At 42.1% G+C, this 19,986-nt stretch overlaps 1 protein-coding gene across 1 annotated transcript; it reads left to right on the plus strand.

The window, feature by feature from the left end:
• Positions 1-56: 56 nt before the first annotated feature.
• Positions 57-16,556, plus strand: ccdc18 (coiled-coil domain containing 18). Its single transcript, XM_041056146.1, has 25 exons — positions 57-586; positions 1,422-1,579; positions 1,834-1,940; positions 2,245-2,373; positions 2,608-2,704; positions 2,806-2,927; positions 3,104-3,392; positions 3,629-3,716; positions 4,048-4,265; positions 4,366-4,476; positions 4,748-4,879; positions 5,168-5,302; positions 5,470-5,547; positions 5,667-5,783; positions 5,927-6,094; positions 8,017-8,147; positions 8,896-9,059; positions 9,192-9,405; positions 10,506-10,605; positions 10,735-10,872; positions 12,118-12,258; positions 12,620-12,757; positions 13,940-14,362; positions 14,444-15,193; positions 16,196-16,556. Exons 2-24 carry the CDS (start codon positions 1,448-1,450, stop codon positions 15,173-15,175), a joined length of 4,104 nt encoding a protein of 1,367 aa, XP_040912080.1. The 5' UTR covers positions 57-586; positions 1,422-1,447; the 3' UTR covers positions 15,176-15,193; positions 16,196-16,556.
• The last annotated feature ends 3,430 nt before the right edge of the window (positions 16,557-19,986 follow it).

The raw sequence follows: 19,986 nt of genomic DNA on the forward strand, positions 1-19,986 counted from the left end.
TAATAGAACGCGTTGTTTAAATGTGGGCGGGGATTAAAAATACAAATCGCTCTGGCTGTCTTGGTGTTTGCTACTTCTGCACTAGGTAACCTGCAAAGTAACAAAGAAGTTGCAAGTACATATTTTATGCTTTCACAGCGGTACGACGGCAAAATTCACGTTTCATTCGAAACAACTGTCGTTCGTCCGGTCGTTGGGAGCGTTTGCTCTTAAAACAACGATAACGTTAAAAAGCTAGCCACCTGTTGATGCGGCGAACATCTTTGTTTACATTTCGCGAAAGTAGCTATGCTAGCTAGTTTGGTATTTTCTGTTGTGGTCACAGAAGTTTAAAAAGTAGCGCTACACCGATGAGTTAGTTTTCGGTTTTCTGTATCTTTCCAACGAGTCACACAAGCTAGCAATGTTACTTGTGCAACTGAAGGCTAACTTCAGCCAGTCAAGACGAGTTGTGGATTAGCTGGAGGTCGACATGTACTCATCAGTAGTCCAGTGTTTGAGAACGAGGAGAGTTTGACCCAAGATGTGTTCAGTCTGAGGAATCCGCTTCGACTGACGGAGCACAGCCTGTGGGACATAAACTGAGGTGAGCTAACAGCACGACATGAACCCACAGTCTAAACCAGCTGTTACAGCTACATCACTTCTGGTATTACAGAGTAAACCTGCAGCCATCGTTTCAGGACATTACAGAGGGTTGCTATGATGCTACATTTGACCACCTCTGTCCTCTCTTGCCCTCCTCCTCCTTGAACAGTCAGTCAGAGGGTCATGAGGATGAGTGTGTGCGGCGTCCTGATCGCCTGATTTTACAAGACCTGCAGACAGGCACCTGATGTTTCTCTGTCCCAGTCTTAGCCCACCTTCCTCCAGCTCGAGAGTAAGAGAGAAGACTGTGTGTGTGTTGTTGAGTGTAAAATTAAAGAGACAATCAAGTAAGATGCGCTGTCCATCACCAGTCATCTTGTCTCATGCTACATACTGTATGTGTGTGTGTATTTAGGGAAGTGGTACTTGTCCCATCTACCAAAAAGACAGGCAAATTAAAGATGTGTTCACTAAAAACTGCCTCTGTAGATCAGCAGATTAACCACAGAATGTTTTTTACAATGTTAAGTACATCAGTTATCATAAATGATATTGTATTATTACAGTCTGTTTTAAAGCATGTAAATCTGATGTAGATCTGTGCAACAATCTGTGTTTGTTAGGGAGAGAGAAATCAGATTTAATGTTTCCAACTCTGATCTGTTTTACATTAAGCTGTGAATTTAAAACAGATAACCTTTATGCAGGATACTTGGTAATAAAAGTGTCGGTGTAACATCATAACTAAAAGGTAAATAAAAAAAACACTAGTATAAACCCCTCATCACAAATATACACCTCTCATCCACACTTGTGTTCTTCCTTCTATTCAGTCTACTTCAAAGTCAGGTCAGAAGACATGGAGTCCATTTCTTTAAGGAAGAAGGTGGGCTGTGTGCGTCAGGAGAACGCCTGCCTGTCCATGCAGGATGAGCAGCTAATCAATGACCATGATGCTATGCAGTATGAATTAGCCACCTCCAAGTCTCAGGTATGACAGTAATCCCTACACGGTTGATTTGTGTGACTAAAGGTGCTTCATTCGTAAAACACTGTATCTTGTGCTTCATATTTGTGTGCTGCAAATTAATACAGCGTGAAATCAGTGTTCTTTCATGTGTTTAGCTGCAACAAAGAGATTGTTTTTTTCTGTTGCTTCTTCACTTGAATGTCACATCAATGAGATAAGAACAAAGTATATATTGGATACATATGTATATATACTGTATGTGTTTTCCTTTTCAGCTCCACCTCAGAGGCCCTAGGGTTGGAGTTAAAAACAGTGTGACAGTCATGAGTCAGCAGATTCGACAGCTTGAAGCAGAGCTGGAGGCTCAAGCCAAAGAACTAAAGTAACCTCATGACCTAAACATATACTTCTGCAGATGTTGCTGTTTATGTAATTGTAATGTGGTCATTACATGCCTGTTTGTATACGCTGAATACTAAGTTGTGTTAAGACTGTACTGATGTAATTACTATGGGATACAGGCAGTTATTTATATTACTGTCTTTAGACCTTTGGTTTGATTGTGGCTTTTGATTTGATTTACATTTAACCTTTGGATGTTTTTTCATTTTTAGAACTAGTACACTAACCTCTACTTGAACCTGATATTAACATCCTAACAACTTGTCCTTGTCTGTGTTTATTAGGGCAGCAGAGCTGAGGGCTGAGTGCAGCCAGGAAGCAGCAGCTCACAATGACATTGTGGTGGCGACTCTCACTGAAGAGCTGAGTGCACTCAGAGAGGAACTGGACAATAGGACAGCGCTAGGAAAACGGTGATGTCTGGGCGTAGCTTCTCCACATTTATTCAATTTCAGTACAGTTTACATTTCATCACAGTTATTTTAACATGTGTAACAGGATGAACACCATATGAAACTGAACTGCTACAGTGACCACTTGGGCCTCAAACTGAAATCTAATCAGATATCCCATATCTAATTTACTTTGACAAAATGATGAAGTTATTGTTTTAGTACTTACTGTATATTCTTCCTAATCTCTTACAGGGCTGAGCAACAAAGGAACCAAGTACTTGAAAATGCAGAGACACTCAAAGAAGCTTTCAAAGATTATAAGGCCACAATTTCCATTAAGCTTAAGAGGGTAAATTTGATTAATATGAATCATTTAATTATTCAGATATTTATTTATTTTTTAAACAGCAATTTTATGTTTCATGTTAATGATATAAATGTGTTTTTAAGGTGATGGAGAGTGAGAGCAAACTCAAAGAGAGTCTTATTGAGTGTGACAGAGAAAAAGAAGAACTGGAGATGAAGTGCACTGTGTTGCAGAGAGAAAAGGCAGAACAGAACCAAACGATCAGGTAGACTGATTGTTTCATATAACTGTTCATGTGTCATTGTTTTGTTAAGTATTTGCATGTGTAAACTAAAATAATTTGGGGGATTTCTAATTTATTATCATGTAACTGTATGTTTAAGAAGAAACTTCTTTGATGTATCAGTTACCGTAGTTAATCCTCCACATTCTGCCTCACAGCCAGCTGAAGGAGGAGCTGAGGCAGGCCAAGAGTTCGACTGCTGCGTGCTCGGACCTCCAGGCTCAGCTGGAGGAGGCCAAACATCAAGCCTCACTTCTGGAACGGCAGGTTGTGGAGCGGGCAGCCGAGTGCAGGGAGTTGGCCTCTCTGCGCAGGGAGGTGGAAGACCTGCGGACTCTGACCCAGAGCCAGGAGCGGAGGGTGGCCCAGAGCCACAGAGAGTTTCAGCAAAGCCAAGCAGAGCTGTCCGGCCTGGAGGCCGTACTGGCCCTGCTGCATATACGAGAGGTGGAGAAACCTAGACACACTCACTAACATGGTCGTCTGTGTTCCTATTTCACATGATTTTGTCAAGTTGCCCACAGTGTTTGACCCAAGGGATTCTTACAATATTAGTTTATTTGTTTTCCCAAATGTGGTTTTGGAACCACAGTAACTGTCCCAAACAAGCTGCCATATTTATCACTGATATTGCGCAGAAGATGACGTGTTTACTGTTGTCATATGTTATTTTTTAACTTCAGGGTGCTGTGGGGCCACTTTGTGCTAGGCCCTGCATGTTGCCCCCAGTGGAGTATTCTGGAACTGCACACCTGCTGAATTTAAAGCCAGGTAACACTGATCATGTATCAATGTGTATGTCTGTAAATGGAGATTCTAGGTCTGTTGCTCAGTAATTATTGTCTGTATATTTGGTTTCTATGATTTTTTCTTAGACTGAAATCATTTTTGGATTGTTGAAATTTAATTTAATTAGAATGGGGGACTCATTCTGTGTTGTTTTTTGGGCTTAAGGTGTATACATTGGTGTCTCACTTCACAGTTCACACAGTGTGGTAATATAGTTAATAAAAGGTGCCATTAGATGACCCTTTTCCCAAATACATGATCTAAAAATAGAAGCATTCCAGTCCTTTCTTTCCCTGTCTCTCAATCCTTGCAGGTGAAGGTTATCAGCAGCTGCTGCGGGTGCTGCAGTCGATGGAGGCTGAGAAGATTAAACAGAGCAGCGTGGTCGAGCGGCTTCAGGAGCGTCTGAGCAGAGCCCAGGAGGAGATCTCCTCTCTGCAGAGCTCCATGGCCCAGAGAGCCTCCCACTACCAAAGCCTCCACACTGAGCTGCTGGACAAAGTCAGCCAAGCCACTGACACAGAAAAAGAGGTAACTTTTTTTCTTAGACCAAGCTTGATAGATAATTGTTGGTTCTTACAGGTTTTTACTCCTAGCATCTTGTTATTTTTCTGTCTCTTTTTCATCTCAGTTGAAGAGAAAAAGTGCGCGTGTGGCTGCACTGGAGAAACAGTTACAGGAGAAAACTTCAGCCTACAGTCAGGCTGCACTGAAAAACACTGAGCTGGAGAATCAGCTACTGGTACAACACACACACACATACACACACATGTTTTTATCAGGCATGAAGAGGCAAGTTCTGGTCAACTTGTCTCTGAATACAACTGTGCACCTGAAAGAGCTTGAACTCAATTCACACCCTCTTATGACTTGGATCATGAGCGATATTTGCATATTCTGAATGTTTTCTCTGTCAGCTAGCTTTAGCATGCAACACCGCAAATCCATTTATGCTCCCTTCGTTTTTACATTTGTGCTGTTCAGACTGTTGCATTTTCTTTATCTAATTACAGGAGAAGACCAGCGCGCTGCAACATTACCAGTCACTGATGACCAAAAAGCAAAGAGAGTATCAACAGTCTTTGGACAAGTATAAAAAATCACAGTCTCAGCAAAGCATGGAGCAACAGCACAGAATAGAAATGGTGAGCTACAATTTTTTTCTGACCAGCTTTCTCTCCTTTGAACCTCCCTTGTGAATCCACTACACAACTATGCTACTGTTCTGTTTATTGCTCAATTCTGTACAACCAACCTTTGTTTCATCAGCGACAAAGTCCTTCATGTCACATATGATTTTAAATTAATTTACTCCTAGACGAGAATTCTTGCTCTGAGTTGCTAAAACATTAGCTGTGTCCCTATTTTAAATGAAGCAAAGCTTTATCTATGTTGTCGTTACTTGTAACAACAGTGTTTTTTCTCTTCTACAGTTGCAGTTGTCTGTGGAAGAGGCTCAGTCTCGGGTGTTAGAGATGGAGCAGGAGCTTTGTTTGCTCCAGAGGGAGCGAGACGAGGCTCAGAAAGCAGCTCTCTTGCTGCAGACCACCGTGGAAAAGCTTACACAAGTAAGGCCACTTCCTGTGTCCAGCTATTCACCCACTCACTGGGTAAAGCACAGGAACCATTTCAGACTTAAGTTAAAAAGGCACAACTATAATTTAACCCAGGTAAATACTGTGCTGTTTACATACATATATTTATATGGACAATTGTGTTCTTGGTTTGACTTCAGGAGAAGCAGGTTGAGGTCAGACGCATTGAAGAGTTGCTGCAGAGTTTAAAAGAGCAGGCAGCTCAGTCTGCTGCTAAGGTTTGTACAGAGAATGATTTACCGTAGACATACACAGATAACCTAGTTTGATCTGTACAAAAACATATTCCATCATAACCACCTGTATGCACCATCCGTGACTTCTGTCTGTACGTCAGGTGCGTGAGCTACAGTCGTCTCTGTCAGCCTGCAGAGAAGAGCTGGCCTCATACCAGCAGCAGATGGAGGAGGTGAAGACGAAGTATGAGAGTGAGCTGCAGAAGAACAATGACAAGGTACCGTTTTACATACGATGAGATGGTCTTTCAAACTTTGAGACTGTTCTAAAGAAATAAAAATATACGCCTCTGTCTATATCTGTCCTTCAAAGCCATGCGTTCATTCAGGTTTATATTCTCCCCCGTTCCTCCCTCTTCAGGTGTCCTCTCTGCAGGAGAAGCTCCACAACACCAGCCTGGTTTGTCAGAGCTCCAGTGAGCAGAACTTGCAGCTGCAGCTTTCTCTCCAGCAGCAGCAGACCATGCTGACTGAGAGCAATGCCCACATCTCTGAACTGGAGGAGAGCCAGAGCCACCTGCAGAGACAGGTAGGATAGAGAGAGACTTAAAAGCTTTCTCCAACACCAGGGTAACTTTAAAATGTACTTTTTGATACCTGGGGGAAGTTACCCGCTGTTTGGGGTTGGTAATCAGACTTTTGTTTGCAGAGCTGTATTTTCTTCTGTGTTCATGGCAGCAGTTGTCCTCTCTGTCTCTGTTGGTCATATAGTGGGTAACATGTTGAGCGGCTGTGCAGAGCACTCCCTTTAATATTCTAACTTATGTGTTGTCGGACTGGTTTTTGGGTTTGTGGTTGGATGGATTATGAATTCTTGGAAAATATACTCACCAAGACTTTATTAGGAACACCACATAAATACTGGGTAGTACCTCCCTTTGTTCTGAAAACAGGCTCAGTTCTTTGTGTCATTGATTCCACTGAGATTCTGCTTCTGACATGAGTGAATCACATTATTTCTGCAGATTTGTCAGCTGCACATTCAAGCTGCCGATCTCCTGTTCTACCACATCCCAGAGTTGTTCTCTACTGGATTCAGATCTCATTGTCTCATTGTCATATTCATGAAACCAGTTCAAGACAGCTTTTGCTTTGTAACATTATCATGCATAAATGGCTGAATGTGATCAGCAGCAATAATCAGATAGGCTGCAATGTTCAGACCATGACTGACTGGTGTAAACTGCTCAAAATGAGCCAAGAAAAGACTCCCCACACCATTACACCACCACCAGCCTGGACTGTTGACACAAGGCAGGCTGGGTTCATGGATTCATGCTGTTGATGTCAAGTTCTGACCCTGCCATCTACAGCCACAGCAGAAATCTGGCTCAGAAATCAGGCTATATTTTTCTAGTCTTTAACTGTTTGTTTTGATGAACCGGTGTCCACCGCAGCCTCAGATTTCTGTTCTTAGCTGACAGGAGTGGAACCTGACATGGCCTCTGCTGGTACAGTCCATCCTCCTCGAGGTTTGACGTTCTGAGAAGCTTCTCTGCTCGTCACAGTTGTAACGAGCGATTATCTGAGTTACCATAACATTTCTGTCAGCTCCAGTCAGCCTGACCATTCCCCTCTGACCTCTCCAGTCAACAAAGTACTTCAGTCCTCAAAACTTCCACTCACTTGATGTTTTTTGTTTTTCTCACCGGCCAGAGTTAAACCCTAGAGGCTGTTGTGCAACAATCATGCTACAGTCAAAGATAACATTTTTTCCACATTCTTATGTTTGATGTGAATATTAACTGAAGCTCATTAGAGTGGGGTTATCATGTCTACTAATTCAAATATGTTTTATGAGTGTTTTTAAGAGGTTGTTGCTGGAGGGTGTTGGCTTATTAGCAAGGACAAAGTATTTATTGAAGCTTTAAATTGCCTTGGCCGACAGAGATACACGATGAGAAGAAGACAAACATGAATGATTGTAGTCTAACATGCAGAACTGCCAAACCTACTGCTGCACCCTGCATGTATCACAGACTTGAGGCACATTTGCGTCACTGCTTGAGTGAAACAGCTGTTAGAGCTTGTGATTTCATTTATAGCTCAGCACATTTTAGCTGCTGGTTGTGCTCTCTGTGTGCTCTCTGTCTTTCACAGAGCACAATGGTCTCCGTTTAGTGAGCAGAGCTGTGCAAGGACAGGAACATGGAGTCTGATCTGGGTCTGAACAGACATGAAAAACAAATGGCCTGTAGAGATAGACTGTCGAGAAGTAGTTTTTTTCATAGTTTTGAGTTGTAGGTCAGGTCTACTCTACAAAACAATGTTACTCTCAGAAAAAAATGAATATCTGGGCCAAGGTTTCTTTAGTGTCTCCTTTACTTTCCCCCCCTGTGATCTCTCCAGTTTTATGCAGAAGACCCGAAATGTAAGCATGAAATGGCTGTCCTGTTTGTTTTCGCTGATGTGGCAAATAGTGATGGATCCTGCCTTTTTGTCTGTGCGTAGGTGTCCAGTCTGGAGCAGCAGCTGGAAAGAGCCCGGGCCTCTCTACAGGACGAGGTACGGGACGCCCAGGAGAGAGACAAGGACCTGCAGGAGATGAACCAGCGGAACACTCACCTGTCTGAGTCTGTCACGTAAGAACACCTGCACACAGAGGAAACAGAAAACCCGAGCTCAGAGATGGCAAAAGTGGGAAATTTGTGTAGTAAAACAACATTGCTCAGACGACTATATTCTCTGCCATACATTTTGAAATTGCCTTGGTTCACACTTTTTTGCCCATCATACAGGGTTGCAGCTACTGAAGACCGTTTGTATGAGTCTTTTGTTTGCAGCTATTTTCTGGCTGTTGTTCTTGACCTGCAGCAAAAATAATCAAACGCCTCAACATTCTGTGAGACGGTCTTATGATTAAACCACATCCCATTTGTCTGTAGGCATGAAGCAGCCCTCCCCCTCTCCAGGAATATATGTATAAATGGCGATCTCACTTTTTGGACACTGGGAGTTAGAAGCCTGTTTGGAGCAACTTCAGTCTGCAGGGCTGCTGGTAGCCTTCATTTTTGTGAGGTTATTATAGACTGTTAAAGAACAGCATGCTGGCTGTTTGAACGTGCTGTCAAAAGGCATGTTTGTTTAGCTCCATTTAGTTTTGGAGGCTTTTGCTTCTCTTTAAGTCGCTCTAAGACTACGATGGGAGCCGTGCTCACATTAAGGTGGGAAACTGCTCCACCCATAGTGCAGTGTGTTCATCTTGCTGGATCTATGCTTTCGTTGAAGCTTAAAAATCTGAAAACATATTTGTCTGGTTTCTTGCTCAGTTCTTCTTCTTTTTCAGTTTTTTTCTTTAACTCGTGATATCTTTGTGATTTCTCTTTGCAGCCATCTGACATCAGAGATGACAAAGTGTCGAGGGGAGCTGGTGTCTAAAGAGTCGGAGCTGCAGCGCCTGAGGAGGGACGTCACAGTCAAGACTTCTCAGATCACACGCATGGAGGAGAGCCTGCAACACGTGAAGAACCAGCTCGACAGCAAGACTGACATGGGTATGGCACGTAATTTCATAATTTGCGTAGTTCTGGAGTTTTTGGTGTTAGTTAACTCAACTAAACAGTCAACTAAAAACATCCTTTGTTTTTAGTCTTATTTATTTTTTGTCCCCGTCTTGCCCCTTGCAGTCGTGGATCTGGAGGAGAAGCTCCATCGCTGCGAGGCAGATCGACTTAACTCTGTTCAGCGGGTCCACATCCTAGAGGGACAGCTGCAAGGGGTGCGGGGAGAGTTGGCTGATACTCTAGAGCAGCTACAGAAACTCAGGGACATTCTGCAGAGGACACAGACCATTGCAGATGACCGGCAGGCCTGCGTGGAAAAACTGACTGTCCAACTTAGGTGAGGTTACGCCGACATGTGAAATATTCTTCTGCTCACAGGGACGAGGGGACGAGCCTGAGATGGACAGAACACCCACCTACTGTTGCTCAGTCTTGTGCTGAATCAGAGTTTATTGTTCATGTCTATCACAAATACATCAAAACACATACACATGCACAGTCATTGAGCCCGTTCCAGTTTCACTCTTGAAGTCTCACACTTTGGTGACTGTATGTCACCTAGAAAATGAACTGGCTGGTCTTTATTGTAAGATGATTAAATGGCATTTGAGGAAGTCCTTTGCTGTTGAAGATGTAATAATAGTATAATATATATATATATATATTTCTGTTGATTATTTTAAAGCTGTTTACCTTATTATCCACGGTGGAAACTGTGTAGTGTTTAATGTACTTTGTTGTGACTGACTTTTCACATGGCTGTGTTTTGTAATGTTTTCTGTTTAAAAGAAAGAAAATAATAACTGTGAAAATAACTAATACCAAGAAAATAACTGTGTAACCAGATACTGTGTGTGCAACTAATGTACATCAAGCACTCAAATGGGCGTGCAAGAACCAGACACAGTCGTGGATAATTGAATAATTCCTTGTGTAAAAGAGGAAAAAACAGGATGCTGCATGTTTCAGGTCATTAATCATTAGTTACTACAGCCGTTACTATTCGATTCTCTTCAGTGTTACTGTCTTGCAGAGCACAGTGAGCACATGGCAGGGCGTATTAGCAGGGACATGCGGATACTTGATACAGGAAGAAGATAGCTGTTTTAATCACAGGTGTCATGATCCAGGTTGTAGTCATGAAGCTCTTTTCCCACAAAAAAGGCACTGAAATTAGTTTGTCAGCCCCGGTTAATTGTGTTAGAACTCAAACCAAGGGTCAGTCTAAAAATGTTCAAAATAAACTCCCAAAGAAAGCCCTCAAATCTTTCTCCCTGTGTTTGACCCCGCTAGAATCAGACTCGATTATTTCTGCCATTCAGGAAATATTCCCTGTGTTGTTACTTCAAATTACTCAGTGTGGTTTTTGATGAATATTAATTAGATAGATATCTGGTAAACTTTTCAATAAAAGTGTGTGTGTGTGTGGCTTCACAGTGAGACCCAGAGGGAGTTGGAAGAGAGAACTCATGAGGTCTTAGACATGGATAATGCACTGAAGGAGAGACAGGGGGAGCTCCAACAGAGAGCACAGCTGGTACAACTCACACACACACACACACACTTATTTTATATATATTTCATTAGATTTGCAGATTGTGTTTTGCTGCTGTTACTTTGTTTAAATTTTCTTGTTCTTTACCCCGGGTCGTCCTGTCATTCTCAGCTGGGCCAGCTGGATGTGGCCATCAGAGAGCACAAGCAGGAGATGGAGAGGAAGGTGGAGTCTCTGCAGCAGAACCTTGAAAGCAGAGAAGGAGAGCTGAGGGAAGCACAGAGGGAGCTCACAGACAGACACATGAAGGTCAGGAGCAGTCTCAGAAAAAGAGGGCAAAACATGTGAAGACAAGTGTTTTCAAGTGTCACTAAGACTCAGCTCACTTTTAATAGATGTATTAAATGTTTAGAGCACAGAGAATAGGAAGAGAACTGACTGACTGAGAGCCTGCAGCAGACGTACTGATGATATATTTATGATAATGATACTGATGTCAGTGTTAAGTGTTTTCTGTACTGTACCATATGAGCAGCTCTAAACTGAACAGTCAAAAAGAAACACTGAGGAAAAAAAAAACATAATCAACAAGATAAAGTTCTGATTTATATGTTTACACCCTTTGAGATAGTATTGCATAATGGTTTCTGCTGCACAATGGCTTATAATGGTTTCTGCTGATAAATGATAAATATTAAGAACAACCTTTTTTCCATAAAGTAAATAAACATCGTTCAGTGGCACAGCCATCGTATACCCTAAAATCCATTAAAATCCAACTTCCCACATTGTCCACATTGCTTACACTCTCTCTGAGCTCTTCGTCAGGGGCCATATGCATGAATGTTTTTTTTTTTATCTAACCATTAGGAGTCCTCCTAATGAGAACTCTGAGTTCCTAGCAAAGAGTTTTCGTCTTTTCACAAAGCTGCTGAGAGCAACTTTTACTGAGAAGCTGATAGAAGGGGAGGGGTTGACATCTGCTGCTATAGATGTGATAGTGTTTCTGAATGAATTTAATGTTATATATGGAACAAAATACTTTTTTTGACAAATCGTGGCCGAACAAGTCTTCTATCTTCCAATGATGGAGGCAGTTCTACATTCAGTACATATTGTGTAGGTATCCCTTAAATGGCCATTAAATCAGCTTTATTCAAAGCTCATGTTAGGACTGACTACACCCCTTATTTTAGAAGCTAGGAGCTACTTTTGGTTGTCAGTAAGGTCCCTGGTTACTATCAGCTTTAATATGAGATGTGAGGAGCAGAAAGTATGAAACGTTGATCAAACACTGTCAGTTAATCCATGATCATATAATGAATCTACAAATATTTGCACACCTTATGTTTGTTCTGTCTTTATGTAAATGATTATCTGGTGTCATGTACACAGTTTTAAAAACCAGCACAAGAGATGTACAGCTTTTATTCAGAGTATGTTATGAAATTAATGAATGAATTTGGATGTTTTACCCGAAATGAGATACGTTACAATGTAGATCATCAAACTGTAAGCTGACATGTGTGTGTGTTTGTGTGTTTGTGCTGTCAGGAGTCTCAGGAGCTTGGCCAGCAGCTGCGTGTGACTCAGCAGAAACTTCAGTCTGTGCTACAGGAGCTTGAAGATACTCAGCATCACTGTGAGGCTTTGAGCAGAGAGCTGGACGCCACCAAGCTGCAAACCAAGGAGAAGGTAAAGCTGAAGTACAATTTATAATTATTCTGTCATTTATATTGAAAGTGTTAAGTGCGTAAACTGGTGATGGAAGTGAAACTTGACCATTATTTATATATAGATTGTATTCTATCTACTGACTTTATTTCTGAGTTTTGTCTCATAGGTGATGCCTGATACATTTTAGCAAGTAAATTGTTGGAGCACTGAGTCTCAAAACTCATTTTGCCTTATTCTATAGCTCATTTCACAAGAATCTTCAATGTTAAGTGGAAGTAAGAGGATGAACGACACGTTCAGAAGTATATTTTGACTCTGCTGTGCTACTACTTTACCAGCAATTTGTCCGTGGTGTGCGTGTGTGGGTTTGTCTCTGCAGGAGGTCCAGCTGTGTGTCGTGGAGGAGGAGCTGGCACTGAAGGAGGCACGCTGGCTGCAGTCGGAGGCCAGGCTGCAGAGCATGGTCACCTCTTTAGAGCGGGAGTTGGAGCTGGAGAGGGAGCAGCACAGCACGGAGGTACAGTAGCTACTGAGGCTTCAAAACAGGCGTCCACCTAATGCAAAAATAAATTAATCTTGCTCTACAAAAGGGACAACAAAAGTTTCTCAGCACTGTCTGAGAAAATGGACAACATCAGCCTCCGCTACCATCTGCTACCTCGGTCAAAAGGGCTTGTCACCCAAAGCGGTCCTTGGCCTGATTTGACCTCATTTGGCACCTTTGGACTACTACCTCTTCACCGAGATGACGAAGGAGCTCAGTGGTCGCCATTTTGACATTGATGATGACATCATCGCAGCTGAGGACTACTTTCTGGAGGTCCTTCTTTGTCAAAGATGAAGATCCATATGCTTCATGGCTGCTGAACTAAGTGTGTAAATGTAGGAGGGGACTATTTTGGAGAATAAATGTAGTTTTTTTTTTTAAACTGTCTCCTCCTACCTTAAGCCACAAACATATCAATCAGACCTCTTACTGTTAAGATTAGACCTTAAACTTTAAACTACACTTTTTTGTTTTGTTTTGACTGGAATTCATCAAAATGACTGATTAAAGAGAAACCACTGTTGCTGCTGAGCAGCTTTGAGCTGTCCTGTAAGACTTGGCTCTTGGCTTAAGCCTTAGCTCCAATTTATGATCTTAATGATAAGGTTGATATTTGAGATTATAATATAACACTGATTTCACCACTTGTTCAGTAGACGTCCCGTCAGTGTCCTGTCGGTCAGTGTGCTTTCTGTTTGTCCTAGTGGTTTTTGAATCAGCCTTTCTGCTCATCACTTTTGTTCCCCTTTCATCTCTGTTTCTTTTCCTCTTTTTGTTTAAACGTCAGCAACGCCGTGTGAGTTCCTTATTTCTTCCATCGTCAGTTTCTCTTATCACCCCATTTCTCCCACACGCACCTGATAACATCTTAGTTCCTCCTGATATTTGTGATGTTGCTGTTTGTTTGCTTCTTTGTTCTGCTGCAGCCTTTGAGCTTACCTGCTTACATCAAAAGGAAGTGGATTCTATTTTTTATTAGAGCAGCACATCAAAAGTCAATCAGACAAATAGCTGCCAGCGTGTGGGCAAAATCCATTTAGCTGAAGCTCATACATCAGTTCCGTCTCAGCTTGTAAGCCTTGCTCTACCGAAGACGGCTTGTAAAAATACAAATTTGCCTCATCAGCTTTTTCTCCCTCCCTCCCTCCCCAGCTGGAGTCCCTGCAGCAGACTCGAGGTCAGCTCCTCAAAGTCTCTGAGCAGATCTCCTCCACCATGCGCTCCTCCCAAGAGCAACTCACCGCTAAGCTTCAGCAGAGCCAGACTCAGCTCGAGCAAACCAAAGCCCTGCTAGACCAGACCAAGACGGAGTTGGATTGCACCCGGAACCAAGCCCGACACCTCCAAACACAGCTAGACCTGAGCCAGAGCCAGCTCCTTCAGAGTAAAACCCAACTGGAGCAAATTAGGATTCTGTATGAGCAGACCAGATCCCAGAACAGTGACCTCCATGTCCAGCTGGAGCAGCTCAGCGCCCAGTTAAATCAAGCCAGAGTCCAGACTGCCCAGCTCCAGACTCAGCTACAGGCCTGTGAGAAGTCCATGGAGACCTCCAATGAGTCCATGCTCATCAAGGTAGAGTTTTTAAACGTGTTTAACTAAAATTGCAGTAACTTGCTTTTCAGTATCAAAGTTTTCGCCCTTGTCTCCCCGCAGGAGTCTGAGGTGACTCGTCTCCAAGCCAGGATCTCCAGTCTGGAGCGAGCTGCTGACCGCCAGAATCTTTACAATCACACGCTCTCTCTCCCAGCTCTGCACAAACTCACACACTCAGAGCACTCCTCTTCTGCTCACTCCCCTCCTCCCTCCCCCAAAAAGCTTCAAACACCCGCCCACTCTCCCACACATGTTCACTCAGCTTGCGTCCACTCATCGCCCCCCGCTCACACGTACCTTCACCCCTCCTCAGCCCTTCACCTGTCGGAGAGCCACCACCAAACTCACGATTGGCTACAGAGCAGCAGCATCGACTCCTCTTTAGACCTCCCTCTGAGCCTGAAGGCAACACTGAGGGAGGCTTTGAGCAAGCAGCCATGGGAGTCTTCCTCCTCCTCCTCTGTCTCCCCTTTCCCAGATAAAGTGGACCATAGCTGGCAGGGCCTCAGCGCCATGGAGGGCACAGCAACCTCTGACCTCTCCTTCAACCCCCTCACGTACATGGTGGATAAACAAGATGATGGAAACCCCAACATGGAGGCTACCTCGATACAGGAGGGAGACGGTGAGCAGTTGAGTGAGTCGAGGAGAGAGTCCGTGTGCACTCTGGTGGGTGAGGAGGAGGTGGTGGATATGAGTTCGCTGACAGGGATGCTGAGGTTTGTTAATCAGACGTTAGCCATGCAGGAGGACCCTTCGTTATGGAGCTCCACAGGGCTGTCACAGACCTGATGCAGCCTTGCCCTCCAGGTAAAAACACCACATGCTATTCACCACTCATTACAGATTATAATCTACAACTGAAATGAGAAGTCAGTTTATCGATTAGTCGATCAACAGGAATTGTTTCTATTATTTTCAAGCAAAAATGCCAAACATTCACTGGTTACTTCGTCCCTAATGCGATCATTTTTTATTGTTATAGTTTTTTATATCACTGTAACCTGAATGTCTGTAGGCTTTGGATTATTGTTCGGACAAAAGAAGTTATTTAAGGACAACACCTCCGGCTCTCATTTATTACTTTGTTCTGTCATTTATTCACTAAACTGTTAATCGAGAGAATAATTGGCAGATGAATTGATTAAGAACTGTTAATTTAAAACCTAGAGGGATCATAAAAAGTCATAGTCTGAAATTACTTTCCAAGTATCTTTACACTTGCTGAAAACTGATGTGTAAGAGATACAGTGCCTTGAAGAAAAACTCAGCATTCTTTACTATGTGATGATACTGGAAAGATGTGTGTTTGATACATTTGATGTGGAAATTATGGCAAGTTGGAAAGTGACGCTGGATGTTTTTAGGTGGAAGGTGATGCGCGAGATGCATTTGGAGAGGACAGTTCAGTTTAAAGCTGCTGATAGGTTGGTGTCAGATAGAGAAGTATTTTCTACTACTAGATATTCATAGCTATGGAAACAATAATCAGAAAAAAAGAGTTTAGTTATTCATTGAGAAAAGCAACACTGGTTTGATCAGATTTGATTGATAGTTGCTTAGCAACAACAACAAACACCCTCACAAGTGTCATCACATGTTGTTCCAACACCGACTGCTTGAAATTTTCAAGTGAAATGACTGTTCAAACTGAAGCAGGACGTGTTGTGTTCATGTTGGACGCCATCACTCAAATTGAGAAGCTGACAGGGCCATTAATGCAGAAATCAGTCATATGTCATATGTCATGTTATATTCATAGGATTTGTTCCAGAGATCTTTCCCATTTCACCATTTCACCATTTTTTCCAGGGACGTCAAGGAGACATGAAGCTGTGTTGCCAAGGAGATGTCAGAGAGGAGAAGAGCTGTTTACGTTGTTGTCATCCTTGTGTGTCTGCATACATGAAATATATTTCCCATATTCATTAACATTTTTCATAAAGCTTGTCCTCTAGGTGTGTTTTTAAAAGCAAGCTGCAATAGTGTCTGTGAGGGAAGAGATAAATTGTCTGTCCAGTTTAGACGAGCACTACTGCAGTCTGTAAATAATCTACTGTGAAGTTTTCTTATTAATGTAGCATTTGCATTTCATGTTGTATCTTGTCCTTACCAATATTTATATATTTGTACACTATTCTAAATAAGCTAAGTGAATAAAATATGTTTTTTTATTTAAGTACTTTGCCTTACCTTGATCATGCAGTGTTTTTTGTGCCTACCACTGTGATTGGTACTTGTTCTCCAGGGAAATGTGAAGCTGTGCTTTCACTAACATCTGTTTGGATGTTCTCATGCTGTTGGTGAGTGTGTTACCAGAACATCTGGCAGCTTCCTGTCCGGCAGAGGAATTTTTGGATCAGGACCGTGGAAGGGATCACGCTGAATCTAATGCAGCCTTGAGCTGGTTAAATTGGATTTGACGCTCTCATGCAGTTACATAACTAGAACATGCTGAAGATGTTTGGTCTGTGGATAGAGTGATAGTTTCACTCCTTTAGGATCTTTTTTTATTCACCAGTTTATGTGCTAATATGACTGCATGAATTCACAGAGGTTTATAGATGTAAGGATGTAAATCTGTAAATCTTTAAAATGATTAGTACCATATATGAAACACGAAACACAACTATTATTATCAAGGATCTTTATGTCTCCATGCTGTCGCGAGCCATGGCTGGATTTCCTGCCTGTCCCATTTCTGTGGACACTGAGGAAATATTTCAAGTTTGGCACAAAATTTCATGTAAATTCTGACATGTAGTTTTGACTACATGTATTATCTGGACAGTTTTCAATGTACTTTTCCCCTCCCGCTGTACCTTTCTGCTTCTGGGTGGGCGACGGACGGGGGAGGGGCAGTCTTAGAATCAGTCTATGCTCTCTCAAGATTAGAGCCTGCAGCATTACTTAGATCAGATCAAAAAATAAACTAACAAGTATAATGGTTACTTATTTCAATCACTCGTGGGGCTCTATGGTTTAATCACTCGTTGCGGGTCATATAAAGTGTTTGGTTTGGCTCACAGACACACACACCATTAGCAGGCTGGCTGACACGGTGAGTGATGTTTTGCCCTCACACGAGAGCAGTCTGTTCATATTTACATTGTCACACCACTGACCTCAATTGTTCTTCGAGCTTTTCTATTTTTGTGTGGATGTGACAGACGTTTATGGGTGTGTGTTTGTTACCACTGGAGATGAAGCCTACACTCATTTCTGCCGACCAAACTAACCTGTCTGTCTTGCACTCCCACCCACCACTACACACACACCCTGGGGGGGTTGGTGGTTGGGAGGCCTGAAATGAAAACTTTAATAAGTCTAACATAATTCCAAGCTGCTGTCTTTTCATTTAGATCTCTCACGTAAAGTTTTAGGATCATCTCTATCTTTCTGTTCTCTTTTTCTTATGCTGAGTCTATGGATTTTAAGAACTCATTTTGGTGTAGAGGATGTGGTTCAGTCAGTGGTATATTGCGTGCTATATAGCTGTGCTGTTACTTCCCCCATAGTATTTCTGAAACGTTTCACCAGCATGTTTGTCCAACAGTCTTTATTGTGTGTACTCCTGGGAAATTTTAAGCCAAAAAATAGCAGTCCACCACAGAGTCTCACTGTTGTGTGGAAGCAACTGATGAGGTTTCAAACAGACCCTGCAGTATACAGTACAGTGTAGTTACAGTGAGGTCCACATTGACCACTTACAACATTAATCGCTGCTTATACATTAAAACATATAATTCTCAATAATACATATCTAGATTTATGTGAAATTAAACCAGCACAGTACATGAGAATATATTTTGATGTCTTATTTATATATTTTATAAATTGGTTCTGGAGTTCTGTTGAAAAGAATAAAAGTTTTAAAATCAAATAACATATAGTCTTTTGCTTGGTACTCAATATGGGGAGATAAACAAATTCTCAAAGAGATTTTTTTTTTTAAGATGACAAAAAATCCATATTCATTCAAATGTTTGTGTGATAGTTCAGTGAATGTTTTAACTGGTCAGGCCTCAATCACTTAGCAGGACAGCAAACATTGTACACAGAGAGGCATGGCTTCAAGTCAGATTTCTAACTTACAATTTCTAAGAATCAATAATATTGTTCATAGTAGAACTTACCCTACCAGGCTGCAGGTTTCCAAGAAGACTGACTCATCAAGCGACAGCCTTCACTGCAAAAGATTCTTAAGGCTTTAGGCAATAGCTCCTGGTTTTCTGTTTACTTTCAACAAAGACTATCACATTTGCAGTTGTTTTATTTCCTATTATACTTGTGCACCTCCTGTTCTGCATTGTATTGTTTAGTATATTCCACAAAGAAACAATTTGAAAACATCCATTGTTACATCTGGCAGTAAAGGATGTGAAAACAAACATCTTCTAACACGAAAGACAGGACTGTTGATTTAGAAAACTAAATCATGCAGGGGAGATTTAATGTAGTTGCTTGCGTGTTCTCTGCACATCTACAAACTAGGCACAGGCATGCCAGGGTTAGACGGATAAGACATTAACCACACTCATGCATGCACACCGGAGCTTGGGGCAACAGGCACGCGAATTAACCACAGCTGGCAATGTGCAGGCTAGCAGTGTTTACTAAGTAAAACACACAGCCAATGCACTGTATAATAAAGTAATAATGTTATGATTAAAGATCCTTGTTTGTTCATTGTAACATCAGGATGTTCGGCCTGTGCTGCTTTGTTGAGCAAATGTAATAAAGCAAGAGAAAAAACCCTAACCCTGTCAAATAAAGTCACATCAGGTTCAGACATGACAAGACTCTGATTACCTGTTCATTTTTGTGTCTTAATGCTAACCAACTAAACTGAAAGGACAGACACTTATCATGTTCCATCTACTGCAATAATTCCTGGTAGATGTGGTCTATTTTGACAAATTTATCCAGCCATATATTTGTCCAAGGGGTCAAACTGATGGACAATACCTGTTATCTGCATCCATGCCCTCAACAGCTTCCTTCATAGCATTCAAAGTGACAAATGCCTTTCTATACTGGTCACCGAGGAACTGTGCAATCCTTATCTGACTACCCACACACCCAGGAGGACTAGTGATAACTCTGACACAGGCTCCTTGGAAAAATCTATAAGTCTTTGGTCGTCTTTTCATGGTAATGGTAGCAACCTTTACCTTGAGTGTTCAACTAACTCAGATCACAGCAATGTTTAGCCAATTTTTACATTTTACTGGTAGTACTAAGACAAGATGAGGCTCCACAATCCAGAGGCTAATTCCTCCCGAGGAGATGACGCTGAAATCTAGAGTAGTATCTGAAGCACAAACTGGTCATTCTGTCTTCAGGCTGAGCTTTGATGGACTTCATGGAGCGTAGCAGTCGGCCCACTGTTGTTTCACCAGAAGGAGCGGTGTGGTTTCAGTCAGCTTGATGTAACACAACGATTAATGGTCAGCATTGTTGAAAGGTCATTGTTATCTCCTCCTCCAGCAGTCCACAATCACCAAGCCACAGGTCACGTGTTTTGAGCTTTCCCTCATTAAACTGAACCTTTATACAGAAGCTGTGGGGGTGGGTGTCCCAGTAACAATTTTATGACAAGT

This window comes from Toxotes jaculatrix, chromosome 14 (genome assembly GCF_017976425.1).
Source record: "Toxotes jaculatrix isolate fToxJac2 chromosome 14, fToxJac2.pri, whole genome shotgun sequence".
NCBI lineage: Eukaryota > Metazoa > Chordata > Actinopteri > Toxotidae > Toxotes > Toxotes jaculatrix.

What these genes read in the sequence shown, in the direction of transcription:
- ccdc18 (XM_041056146.1), top strand. Translation starts at nt 1,448, where the DNA reads ATGGAGTCCATTTCTTTAAGGAAGAAGGTGGGCTGTGTGCGTCAGGAG. An exon ending in CCTGCTGAATTTAAAGCCAG is followed by an intron (nt 3,717 to 4,047) that starts GTAACACTGATC and finishes CAATCCTTGCAG; the next exon opens with GTGAAGGTTATCAGCAGCTG. An exon ending in CCACTGACACAGAAAAAGAG is followed by an intron (nt 4,266 to 4,365) that starts GTAACTTTTTTT and finishes TTTTCATCTCAG; the next exon opens with TTGAAGAGAAAAAGTGCGCG.